The sequence below is a fragment of the Puntigrus tetrazona genome, chromosome 2, assembly GCF_018831695.1.
Source record: "Puntigrus tetrazona isolate hp1 chromosome 2, ASM1883169v1, whole genome shotgun sequence".
Taxonomy (NCBI): Eukaryota; Metazoa; Chordata; class Actinopteri; order Cypriniformes; family Cyprinidae; genus Puntigrus; species Puntigrus tetrazona.
Window position 1 is genome coordinate 18,109,725 of NC_056700.1, and position 13,436 is coordinate 18,123,160.

General features: G+C 36.7%; 1 protein-coding gene across 7 annotated transcripts in view; it reads left to right on the forward strand.

The window, feature by feature from the left end:
• Positions 1–13,436, forward strand: part of carmil3 (capping protein regulator and myosin 1 linker 3) — a 49,571-nt gene that overhangs the window by 31,679 nt on the left and 4,456 nt on the right. For 4 of the 7 annotated variants that reach the window (XM_043224002.1, XM_043223993.1, XM_043224032.1 and 1 more), the window contains 16 exons: positions 720–801; positions 936–1,032; positions 2,598–2,652; positions 3,017–3,189; positions 4,409–4,477; positions 5,032–5,125; positions 6,322–6,420; positions 7,241–7,360; positions 8,563–8,676; positions 8,762–8,937; positions 9,983–10,070; positions 10,164–10,274; positions 10,418–10,484; positions 11,257–11,301; positions 11,585–11,772; positions 13,212–13,291. In XM_043224002.1, the coding sequence (XP_043079937.1) occupies positions 720–801; positions 936–1,032; positions 2,598–2,652; positions 3,017–3,189; positions 4,409–4,477; positions 5,032–5,125; positions 6,322–6,420; positions 7,241–7,360; positions 8,563–8,676; positions 8,762–8,937; positions 9,983–10,070; positions 10,164–10,274; positions 10,418–10,484; positions 11,257–11,301; positions 11,585–11,772; positions 13,212–13,291 (1,658 nt within the window). The remainder of the gene's footprint in view (positions 1–719; positions 802–935; positions 1,033–2,597; positions 2,653–3,016; positions 3,190–4,408; positions 4,478–5,031; positions 5,126–6,321; positions 6,421–7,240; positions 7,361–8,562; positions 8,677–8,761; positions 8,938–9,982; positions 10,071–10,163; positions 10,275–10,417; positions 10,485–11,256; positions 11,302–11,584; positions 11,773–13,211; positions 13,292–13,436) is intronic. The other 3 variants (XM_043224017.1, XM_043224009.1, XM_043224024.1) reach the window with 2 other exon arrangements.

The following is a 13,436-nucleotide window of genomic DNA, read 5'->3' on the forward strand; positions in this document are numbered from 1 at the left end:
TTACAGGTTTATTTTAGAGTAGCAAAACAATTTTATCCATAATGTACCTTATGTGCCTGCACAGAAACTGGCCTTCAAAATCTACTTGACTTGAGTAAATGTCCGCTTGAGTAAAAGGTGACAACGAGCCCTGGTTTCAAAATAACTTAAACTTCCAACGCTGATTTGATGTGATGACATGGATGCCTGTTTCTGATACAGAATAAAAAAAAAAATTAGACCTTTGTGTAAGAATGAAAAAAGAGAAAAAGGTTTTTTTGTTTAGAAATAAAGTTATTATTTCACGATTTATATCTTACAGTTATAACTTTTCTTATCAGTTTATATTTTGCTGTTCTGAATTGCAAGGAAAAGGGTCAGAATGTTGAGATATAAATGCAAAAAAACACTGCAAAAAAGTGCTAAAAGTCTGAATTGTGAGACAAGAAGTCACATTTTCTTTTAAACAAGCTTCCATTCTATAAAAATGCCATAAATGCAGAAGCGACCGACTGTGGATTAAGGTCTGTTTCATCAATACATACATTTCCTTGGAATCGAACCCATGACCTTGGTGTTGTTAGCACCATGCTCTTTCAGTTGAGCTATTGAAAAAATATGAGTGCACGCTAGCATAAATTATACATGTTAGAGTCTTTGAATGTTGCTTCTCTCTATCTACCCCTTGTGCCCTTATTCACTATCTCTTTTTTTATTCTCTCCGTTTGTCTGCCTCTCAGCTCAGGTCTGCTGGAGCAGGGATAATACAGGACCTTTTCCCCAGAGTCTCCTGCATCAGCACACTGGACATCTCAGACAACGGTGAGACATCTAACCGCATAAATGAAAGGAAGCTTTTGTCTGCTCCCACCGACCTTCAGTCCGTCTCTTTCCCCTCAGTTGCATTTGCTTCAGTCGCTTTTGACTCTGCCTGTACATTCCTGTGTTCATTTCAGGGCTGGATGCTGATCTCCTCTGTGTCATTCCTGCCTTCTCCAGACACCCATCCCTCAAACACCTGCTGCTGGGCAAGAACTTTAACATCAAGGGCAGGTACTTGTTCGCAAACCGAGAGAGACTAACATCACAGAGTTGACAGTGATGTATGTATACATTTATTTGTTTGGCAGAAGTGTGTATCTAAAGCGACTTACAAACAAGCATTTAGACTGCAGGGCCAGGGCGCCTGAAGCAGTTTGAAGATAAGTGTCTCGTTTAAAGGTTCGATGGATCTTAATCTCTATCAGCACCATCTGTGACATGTCGTCGATTACCAAAAAAAAAAAATAAAAATGTGTTTACTGTTGTGCACTTACAGTGGAAGCCTTGCAGGCAAACGGGAAATGTGAACCACTTTGTCAAAGCACTTACGTGATTTCTACAGTAAAAATATTATTTGAGCTGTCTAAATGGTTGAAATTGTCGATTTGAAAAAGGACAAGTTTTCTAGATCGGTGAGAATAAATTTTTAACAATATAAAACCTTCAAGGCAAAACTACAGTGAGCTCTGAGGTTATAAAGCAGTGGTATATGTTTCTGTTGAAGGCATCAGTCAGTGTAATTACATCATTTTAGAAAAATCATATTTAGTAGACACAAAATTTTTTGTGTGCTACATGCAATCCATCCACCAAATTTAGTGGATTTCCATTGCAGCAAATCTATCCATCCGTCCGTCCATCCGTCCATCCATCTATCCATCCAAAATAAATTCTTTATATACTCACAAATGACCGTGAAACAGTTTGCAGTCATTCCTGATACTGTAGTTATATCTATCAGGAAACAAGAAAAACATTTTACATTTACATTTCTTTGCCTCAATGTTGGGATTATCTTGTAGCTGCTTGGTTTGATTCATGGCTCTTTACTGCAGACTGTTTTTAAATCCCTATAGACAAAATAAAGTAATATTTTCAGAATTGAAACCTCTGAAAATAGGGCAGGCACTGTTGCAATTTATTCTGATTATATATGTTAATGATGTCATTCCAGTGGGTGGAGTTTAATCTATATAAACAATACGTTATGGGCTATCACCTCCTTTCCGTATTTCTAGATCACAAAAATGGCCTTATTTTTTTTGTAATCAGTTTTAAAACATTAAACCCAAGTTAAAAGCATAAATATATTCTCCATAAGCGATTCTGCCAGTTATAATTTTATAACACCTTTTTTATGCTGCCGCCTGCTTCCCTTACACTTCCATTGTAAAAAGCGTTACTGCAAGCATCACGTGTTTGTTTTCACAGATTGAGGGATTATTCCAAATGATGTTCTGTGATAATCAACAGCATGACATAGAGTTGACAGAGCTTACGTGCAGCGCACTGATTAACAGATACAACAGATATCCATTCTGAGACAGGCAGTTAAGGTAAGCAGGTTAGAAAAGTCTGTGAAACCGTCTGCAATCACAAACCCAATGTGAGCACACAGTAGGAGGCTCTCAGGGAGGCAGAGGAGGGACCGAGGGGAGGTGTGTGAAGTGTCATTAATCTTGGAGTTGATGGAGTTTATACAAGTGTGTGTGTGTGTGTGTGTGTGTGTGTGTGTGTGTGTGTGTGTGTGTGTGTGTGCGCGTGTGCGTAAATCCTGCTATTTCTTGTGCTTGCAGGGTTCTGGATGAGGTTTTGCAGAAACTAGTGCATCTGGTACAAGAGGAAGAGTGTGTGAGTGTTTCACAGGCACACACACATACGGACATAGCGATTTGTTTCCTGTACGCAACTTACACACTTTCAGGCTCATACACACACACACGCACACACACAGAGAGTACAAAAGCTTTTTAACAGTCTGCTGTGTGTATTACAGCACCAGTGATTCATCCGTCCTTCCTTCTCTCTCTCTTTTCTTTCTAATCTCTCTCCTTCAGGGCACGTAGTCCTCTCACTGCAGATATCGCCTTGCTTGATCAATTATTAAGCACTGTTTTTACAGATCACAGACATTGCAAACTCTCTCACACACACACACACACACACACACACACACACACTCTCTCTCTCTCTCATCGCTCTTCTTTTCCGACAGGCCCTGCAGAGCTTGTCTCTGGCTGACTCCAGGTTGCGTTCGAGGGGCACGGTGCTCGTGAACGCCCTCGGAAGCAACGCCTGCCTGAAGAAGGTAGACTTGAGCGGAAATGGACTCGATGATACAGGAGCGAGGATGCTCAGTAAAGCTCTGCAGATTAACACCACGCTCAGGTACTCAGGGTTGCATAAAATGAATTTAAAAAAAAGGAGCGTTTAAGATGTGAATGCACAACATAGTACCTGTTAACCAAGAAGCCACTGTTAACTTTGTGGGTCAAGGACTAGGGGCCAGATTTACTAAACAGGCCAAATTAGCACGAGACTGCAAACATATAAAAGCACCGATGGGAGTGGAAAAAGATGTGGGTGATATCATGACAAATGCAAATTATGCAAATTAAAGATCACAGACACAGCCAGATCATATCCGTAATGACCAGCGGAGTGTACCAAATTAGTAAAGAGTCATACATGAACAGAGCTGATGATAATTAGGAGTGGGGAATCTACTAACAACAAAAATAAAATTGGATGAAGATATGCAGTTAGTTTTTTTTTTTTTCAATAAATATAAGTAAATTGGCAACTTTAATAAAATCATTTAAATACTCTCTGGCCAATTTTTTTGTCTGAAAGGAAAACTCCTACAAATGAAGTAATGGCAGATGCAAAATTAACTGTCCACGCAGAGGGTTTCCACTGGATAAATTTAGTCGTAGATCTTCGATTTATATATTTTTTTCCATGGGCAGCTTCGCGGATTTCTGCAAAGTTCTGATTACACATAATTTATGACGTTCTACATACTGTGCACTTGGCATTTTGTTTAATGAAATGTTTTAGCTAATTTGCTAATGGATAATTTTTTAAAATGCCGTGATAAACATTTTGAGACTTTACTGTCGTAAACATGATTTTAAACCACTGTTATTTTATATACAAAAGAGATCTATCTATCTATCTATCTATCTATCTATCTATCTATCTATCTATCTATCTATCTATCTATCTATCTATCTATCTATTATTTTTTATTTATGTATTTATATATCCACACATTTATTAATTTTACATTTTTTTCATCTATTAATCATTTATTTTTGTCAATTTTGCTTTCTGGGGTTAAGCCTTAGTGCATTGTATAATATAATAAAACAAAATAGGCAACTAATAATAGTATCAATAATTTAAAAAGTAATGTATAATGTATAAACAATATCTTCATTAGCTTTTATGGAATAAAACTGAACCGAACCTCAGCGATTTTATAACAACAGAAACAGCAATTAATAATTTTGACATTGACCCTAATTCTTTAAGTCTGTTTAACAAATTTGACTATATTCAGAATTTATCAGATTTTTCCTCATGGTTCGTTTATTTCTTGTAGGAGTGTGACATGGGATCGGAATAACACAAGTGCTACAGGTTTTCAAGATGTGGCTCGAGCCCTAGAACAGTATGACACACACACACACACACACACACACACACAGTCTCACATCCATATAATGCACAGTCCTCAATGCACACTCACCCCTCTGAGCACTGACTCGTTCATCTCTTTGAAAACTTATTCACAGCATGCTGTTACCGGGAAAAAATAAGAACTTCACTCCATGCCTACATGAAGCTGTTTGTGATTGCACAGTCTTTCATCACCTCACTGACCTGCCTGTGATGCACAATTAGAGCATTGTTCTGAAAACACCTCTCTTCCCGGGAGATTTACACAAATATTATTTGAACGGAGAAACTTTTTTGCAGACTTAAGCTTGCATTCAGAGGACCGTAATCATTGTAAGAAAGTTGTTCTCTGTACAGATAGCTTTGAAAAGTGTTGAAACAGGGTACTCTGTTAAAAAGAACGAAAGCAAGAAAAACTACTTGTTTCTCTAAGACACACATAGATGGTGTGTAACACTTTCCAGCTTCCTAGATCTCATTCTTCTCTTTCGTGTTGCGATGTTTGGGAAAAACGTGCTTCTTGATGGTCTTCTGTTCTCTCCTCAGTAACTTTACCCTGCAGTACATGCCTATCCCACTCAGTGATGTCACACAGGCGTACCGAAGCGCCCCTGAAAGGACAGAGCAGGCACTAACCAAGGTACAAATGCAGCTTTTTTTTTATTTTGAAGAGGCTATATATTTTGTTTTATTCAGCATATAAGGAAAGTCAGGATAGCATAAAAATGCTTGAATAAAGTGATTCTTTTGGTTTTCTTTGGACTGTTTAAACAATGTCTTTGCTAACGTTTTGGGCCTCGAGTGTAGTAGTTCCGTTGCTGTCCACGCAGGGCAAGAAAATATCTTAATTTGCGTGCCAAAGATTAACATTCTTTCGGGTTTGGAATGACAGGAGGGCGAGTAATTACAGAATTTACATTTTTGGGCGAACTGTCCCTTTTAAGGTCAGACAGAAATGATAAGGGCATAAACGTCAGCCACTTCTTTGTCTCTGTGTAGCATGCCGAACAACCCCAGCGTTACACAGTTGCCAGGAACATCACCACATTTGGAATATGAGAGTGTTTGCGTATATAACCAGAGTGTGCACATACTAATCACTTATTAATCATAATTTAATAAATAATGCATTAAATAAATAGTGCTGCTGCTGCAGGTTTCCTATCCTCCTAATTTCTATATAGATTTACTGATTATATTAATAGTACCTTTTGTTTTAAAAACATCTTTTAAATACATTTTTACCATCTCAATAGTACAGACATTTCAAAACATTACCTTCTTCATTTTAACTCTCAATTTCTTCGATGTGGCGAGCGATTAATGTGTAAATTTGTGTGGTCATGGGTCAGAATTGAACAGTAAAAGGTTTTTTTTTTATCATGACACACCCCTTTACATATTCAGAGTATAACAGTCAATCATTGTGTTTTTAGTGAGCTATTATTTTTTACCCACAATCATGAGTAATTGGTTACATCCTTAGATATCATAATAGACAGGACTATTAATAAAAAAGCTTTATCGGTTTTTCTTTGATATGACCCCTTTAAATATCCATAACTCTGTGTCCGGGTGTTTTGAGATTAACTGTCCCAAGGCGGTGAAATGTTTATGCACATGTTTAATGAGACCAGAGATGTAAAACTTTTACAAGGTCATCGCTGAGAGAGGGACACAGCAGACAATACATTTATCTTTCATTAATTCGCAGCATAATTACAATCATTTCCACATGACTGCATGGCTTATCTGAGCATCAGTGTTCTTTTCTTTGTCATTAATGAGTATTCTCTCCCTTGCTCTGTCTGTCTGTCTTTCCCGTGTTGCTCTCAGATCCAGCGGGCGTTGTTACGGAATAACCAGACTCAGCGTTTCTCTCAGAAACAGGCTCTTCGGTTGCATCAGGGCCTGGTGACTAGTACCGCAGAACAGGTAAAGACCGCTTCCTGACCACTACCTCATATTCACTTGTGTCATTGTCTACCGCTACTGAGAATCTCACTCAATGAATCACACTTCTAGTACGTGATCATGTTGGTTATGGTGATGATGGGTCAGAGTTTAGATCATTTCTATTTTAGTTCTGTCGGTTCAGATTAATTGAGTTTAATTGGTGTCCAAATTGCAACTGCCATTTCTATGCATTTCCTGTAATATATAAATTAGAATGGACTTAACTAAAACCCTGAAGTGTCGTAGACGTATTTCAGGGTGAAATTGCACTCTCTGGCTTTTTGTGGATGCAGAATTGCATAATTATGCCATTTAAATTCTCAATTAGCTCTCGAAAAGTGCTGTAGTGTGTTATTTCAGCGAGACTACAAGCTTCAAAATAATCTAAAAAGTGTTCCTGCATACTTGCACTATCTGTGTTTGTTTGAACATACAGGTTGATATTAATATGTTGAACTAATATATATATATAATTTATTTATTTATTTATTTTCATAAAAGAAGCCTGAAAGAATGCATCACGGTTTTGGCAGAAATATTAATCTCTTCAGCGTACCTGAAGATTAATAGATACATTTTATCTATTAGCAGTCCCATTAAATATACATTAAATAATGTATGTTTAAATACTTGTGTTGAACATCTCTTTCGCATGCCAATGTGAACTCTGACTGATCTTACTGTGTCTTTGTTGGATTAAATTCTCCTCTCTCTCTCTGCTGCTCTCGCTTAATTTGGCTCTCTGTCTTTTCCTTTCTGTCTCTGTCTGTCTCCTCTTTCTGTCCTGCTGCTGTCCCAGGTGATGGAGCGTCTGTGTGTGCGCGTGCAGCAGCAGGTGTGTGTGTTGAGAGGAACAGGTGAAGGGGAAGAGCTGCAGGCTGCCAGACAGGTCCTCAAGGAGGCCAGGAACTCTCGAGCTGTGAGTGTTTGTGCATTTAACTGTCAAACGTCTACACAACCACTCTTCTTTAGTTTTTATTTTCTGCATGTACTGTCATCACACCTATGAAATATATTTTTTGGTAGAAACCAATAATTTTATTTAGAAAGGATGCATTGCTCAATTTGATCAAAAATTACAGTAAAGACATTCATAATGTTACAAAAATGTGACAAAATGCAATTCTTTTGAACTTTTAATGTAGCGAAAAATCAAGAAAAAATGTATCACAGTTGCAACTAAAATTTTGGGCAGCATTTTTGATATTGATAATAATAGAAAGTATGTTTATTGAGCATCAAATCAGCATATCAGAATGATTTTTGAAGGATTGTTTGATTCTTCCTTAAAATTAAGATTAATCATCACAGGAATAAATTACATTTTAAAACCTTTTTAAAATAGTGATGATAAATTGTTATAATATTTCACTTGTATACAGCTAATGCTTTACAACAAGGTTTAAGAAATATACATTTTTAGGGGGGATTTAATAATGCTATATGTTCATTTATAAATTATTACATTGTTCTTTGTTAATTCATGTCCTGTTATAATACGTTTCTATATATGCAACAAGCAACACATTTAGTTTGATAAATGTTATTGCTCATTGCATTAACTAATGTTAACAAATTCACTTAAATTGTAAAGTGTTATATATATATATATATATATATATATATATATATAGATATATATATATATATATACAGTATATATATATATATATACACACAAATGTATATTTATAGCATTTAACATTTAAATAAAACTTTTTTATGATCATGAAGTCAAGTCAACTCTTAGCTGGCACATCACATCACTTTACACCACTGCAAATAGATTTTAGTCTGTAATCACATTATATGCTGATATTTAATATGTTAAACGTATGTTTTTAAAATACAGTGCAGATGGCTTCATGGTAATATTCAGTCAGATGTTATTTATGTGCTGGCACGAAAGCAGATATTCGAGTGACTCAGTTATTGATTCATGTGTTTTCTGTATATTTAAGAAACTTTCGATTTCTGCTACACATGCCTTCATGAGCGAACCTTCAAGGTTAAAGAGAAATGACGTCCATGACTCTCACGCAACAGAAACCTCATAGCGATCAGTGAGAGAGAGTGAGAGATCATGACTGGCGTGTGAATTATGTCTGCGCTGTCCTCTAGCTGTACCCCTCGCTGTGTGAACTGGCCCACGTGCTGTCAGTGGACGGTCCGGTGAGACAGAGGCTGGACTCTCTGGCCGGAGAACTCGCCAAAGCAGCTGATAAAGAACTACAGGTGCGGTTTCTCTCCCTCGTATCCTTCAGCCTGATTTATATCCGCTTTCTTGTTATGATGGGTGATTGATGATGGATCTGCGCAGGTCATCGTGGACTCCATGGTGTCTCTGTGCCGGGAGCTGTGTCCGCTTTCTTGTGCCGCAGCGGAGTGTCTCTCTCCGCCTCTCTCCTCCATCTCCGAGCGCGTGTCCATCCCTCGTTCGTCCATCCGCACCGCTCTGATGGAGAGAGCAGCTCAGGACATCAACAGAGCTCTGGAGTAAGAAAGGAGGGCGTTGAGTTGTTGATGTTTCTGAAATTAATACTTTGAGAATTATTGCCGAGTCCTTTTTTGAAGTCGGTTCAGTCGGCTGCAATCTTTATAATGCCCCAAGGCTGCAGCTTTCAAAACAGCTGTCTATTTGAATGGGTAATGACAGAAATCTCCAAAACTGTTTTTTGCACGCTTAGTGTAATCTGTGGTGGAGCTTTTCCTTTTTGGTATATTGGTACAAACTCAAGGAATTGGATAAAGCCTATAACTAAACTGTGTATAACACAAAACCGATTTTACAGTACTGTAATATCACAGAATGCAAAAGGTTGCTATCATAAAAAAAAAAAAAAAAACATGTATTTGGAAAGAAAATTTTTTATACAGTAAATAAGTTAAACAATACTCTGAATTGCATTGTTAAAAATGTAATTTATTTTGTTATTTTTCCTTTTTTAGAATTCTTGATCTGTCGCATTAATTTTTGATATTTACTTAACATGTTTTTTTAATAACAAAAAATACAGGCAATATTCAGTCAGGTGCTATTTATTTGCTGGCATATTTTCAAGGTTTTTATCATGTAAAAAATATTATATTTTATAATAATTATAATACTTGTAATAATTTTGTAATAACAATTTAAAATAATAGCTTCAAAGTTGTCATCATGGAAAAAAGTACATCTATATATATATATATGTATATAGTTAGAATGTTATATGAAATATATGTTATAGTAGAAATTCTAAAGAAGACATATCATTGCCTGTTTTATTTTATTTATTCTAGCTTAGTCTTTCAAAGAACACTTGATTTGGATTCTGTCTTGATTTTGATTCACCATGCATGGTTTTATCATGAGTTTATATACATTTTTGTCCAAACAAATGATCTACGCGATGCACCTGTCGATCAAAACAATGAAGTCTTTATTGGAAAGACAGACCTACTTTTCCGTAGCTGCTGTATTCACTGTTGTGACACCCAGCATGGTTTTAACATGCTCTAACATGTTTTTTTCTGTGTGTCCCATCACTCTCAATTTTAGGGAGGTGAAGCTATCTGTGGTCTCGTATCTCACTAACTCCATAGTGGACCAGATCCTACAGGAGCTATATGCCACACACAAAACCCTGGTACTACAAACGAATTTCTCTCTCCATTCGTCTGTTCATTCTCAACACGTGCACAAGCATCGCTCTTCCTCACGCATCTGTTCGTCATCACAGCTCCGGCAGGTTTCACAGATGAGACGGCTGGAAGACGGGGGAACCGCCAGGCGCACACACAGACACGCTGACATACTGGATGTTGTGGAGGATGACTTTGGCATCAGCATAGTGAGTGTGTTACGTGAATCACTTACAACTGACTCATTTGTGTGTTTGGTGGTATTTACAGTATCTGTCATCTCTTGTAACTCAGCGATCTTGTCATCTGCTCAGTTCGCGATGTTCTCACTCACTTCTGTTGTTCTGAACAGGACACAATTGCCATTAAGAAACGCAGCTCCAGGACCAGACGCATTCGTCCCGTGTCCAACAGACTCAGTGAGTCACACATGCACACTATGTAGGATGAAGCCAGGATCATTCATTTTTTAGCTGAACATTCATTCAGTGCTTTCAAGTCATGTATACTTATACTGCATATTCATTTTTAAGTTTAATCCCATGAATTCTTCATATAATTTTTTTAGCTCAATTTCATTTGTCAAACTAATTTAACATTTATTAGTGCTGTCATTGTAACACGTTAGTTTAATGTTTTTAACTATATATATATATATATATATATATATATATATATATATATATATATATATATATATATATATAAAATCTATGGAAATGTAATCACACCCAGGCCATTTAAGATTCAAAGTACTTAGTTTTTTCATCATAAATTGCTCATCAATAAATTCTTCATAGTAAATGGGTGCCGTCAGAATAAGAGTTTCAAAGAGCTGATAAAAAAACATTTTAACTTGAAACTGTCGCTTCTTTATAACAATATAAGTTCATTATCCATAATAATGCTTCCTCCAGTAAAAAGTCCATCTTCTCACATCAAAATCTGCAGATATATTTGTTTAGAACTGTTTCTAAACCACGCTTGATCTGTGCATATTTCTTCCCTAATTCAGATGAGAGCAGTTTTTCACTGGAGAAGAAATATTATGGATAGAGGACTCTTGCTTGAAATTTTTGCTTGAAACAATGGTTTGAAACTAAACATCTTAATGATGGATTTGTTTAATACAAACACACAGTTTATGCATTAGTTATATTACTTGTGGATTACTGTGATGTTTTTTATCAGCTGTTTGGACTCCCACGGCACCCATTCACTGCAGAGCACCTATTGGTGAGCAAGTAACACATTTTTCTATTTGTTCTGATGAAAAAATGAACTTGTCTGATGGAATGAGCATGTATACATTTTTTACTTTTGGTTTGACTATTCATTTACAAACAGCACTGATAAATAAATCAAACAACATTTTGACTTTACAGTGATTTCATCTGTGCTTTCATCAATGTCTTTTTCTGATCATTTCTTAAGAGATATTGTGTATATGATTATTTGTGAATTACTCAACTAATTAAACAGCATAACATATATTTCACCCCATGTGAATCTCTTTCAGGTCTAGGTGACGACCCTAACTCTTCACCTTTAGTATCCACTCCTCAGACATCTGCTCCCCTTTCACGCTCAGCATCATGGGAAGGTTTGTCCACCCTGCCCACTCAGGGCTCGCCTCTGCGTCATGTGACCCACGTCAGACCGCGTCCACCTCGAAGACACAGGACAGCACACGCTCCCTTTGAGACGGTAAGAACCAGCAACACTGCCATTGCTAATTTTTACATATCTTTATATAGCATTTTTTAGCGCCGAAATAAGATAAAGAAAAACGTAAAGGTCACAAAATGACTTCAAATACTCTTCCTCTACCTCTTAATTTTTATATTACTCGCATATCCATCATATATTTATGTTCATATTGTCTTCAGTTCAGTTTGATAGGTAGACTTCACAATGAGTCTTATACTGGGGCCTCGGTGTATTGTGGGAAAACACAATGCCATCAAACTGAATTCTTTTATTTTACCTCCAATTAAATCTGCTGCAGAAATAGTCGTGTTTAGTTTTGCTACTCCAGAGTCCTCCCTCATCATATTGTCATTGAATCACTTGTATCCTCGGCGGTCTTCTTGTAGCCTCTATTATTCAGTCGACTAGTGAACGAAGCACTTCTGGATTCATAAAGAGAATAACACACACACACACACACTCATAAACTTTTAATCATGATTTCTTGCAGCACTAAAATGCAGCACTATTTTATATAACTCTATTAACTGTAAGCAGGGTTGGGGTTAACCTTCTCAGATTTTGCTTTTTTCAAGCAACTAGTCAAGTCAACTAGTCAACACGTTACTTTAAAATATTTGAAATATCAGATGCTAGTTACTTTGTTTTCCCATTTTACTGACTTAGAGTAGATGTCCCCATGTTGCCTGCGTTCTTTTCCTTCAGCCCGAATTTTATTCAATACACCTTTTGGTGTGAAGGGGCTTTTACATTTGCTATAAATAGAATTTCTTACATTAAAAACAATCAATTAGGCCCCGCTCATATTAAAAAAGCAATTTGAAAATGTAATGTAAAAGTAACATAGCGTATTAATTTCCATAAAAAGTAAGGGAGTAACGCATTACTTTTAACCTCTACATATTGGAAGTTTATTCTATTAATATTCTAATGTGTGCATATTTCTTTGGGAATTCTGTAATTAAACACAATTTCTTTCAAATTAATTAAAAATATATGTATCCTACAGGAAGTATTCTTTAAAAATACGAAAAATATAAAATAAATAGGGATTAATCATAATAAAGCAGTTAAGGAGAGAAGGAGGAGGTTGATTTTAATCATGTTCTCGTTAGCGTGATTGTTCTCAGAAATCTGTCTGAACGCCAGGCCCAGATGTTTTCTGCAGGGTCTCGTGAATTAAAGCCTCAAACATTAAAGGCTCTCTCCTTTTCAATCACTTCCGATCAGCCTAAGTGCCTGCAAGCCGTGTCTTTGTAATGTCTGTTGATCAAATTAATGCATTGACATAATACAGAAGAACAAATCCCAGATGGTGAGATACAGTACCATGACAGCATCATCCTCTAACACAAATTTAGAGAGATGATCTACCCCAGTCCCAGTCCTCAAAAGCACACATCATCATCACCATGATTTCTCTTGTCGTCCTGTAGCACTGCTCGGAGAATGGTGGAGTTTCTCTATTGGATGATGGACTGCCTGACTTCTACACCAAGAGAGTTTTACCAGACAGGTGCTTCAGTACTGAACACTTCTGTGTAGTAATGAAGTCTAACAATGAAGGTGTCACATTTGCTCCCTTTTTAAAGGTTGAAGGCATATGGGCATGCCAAAAATGTGGACATTATCTTATCTCTGACACCCTGACTTTCTGTCCT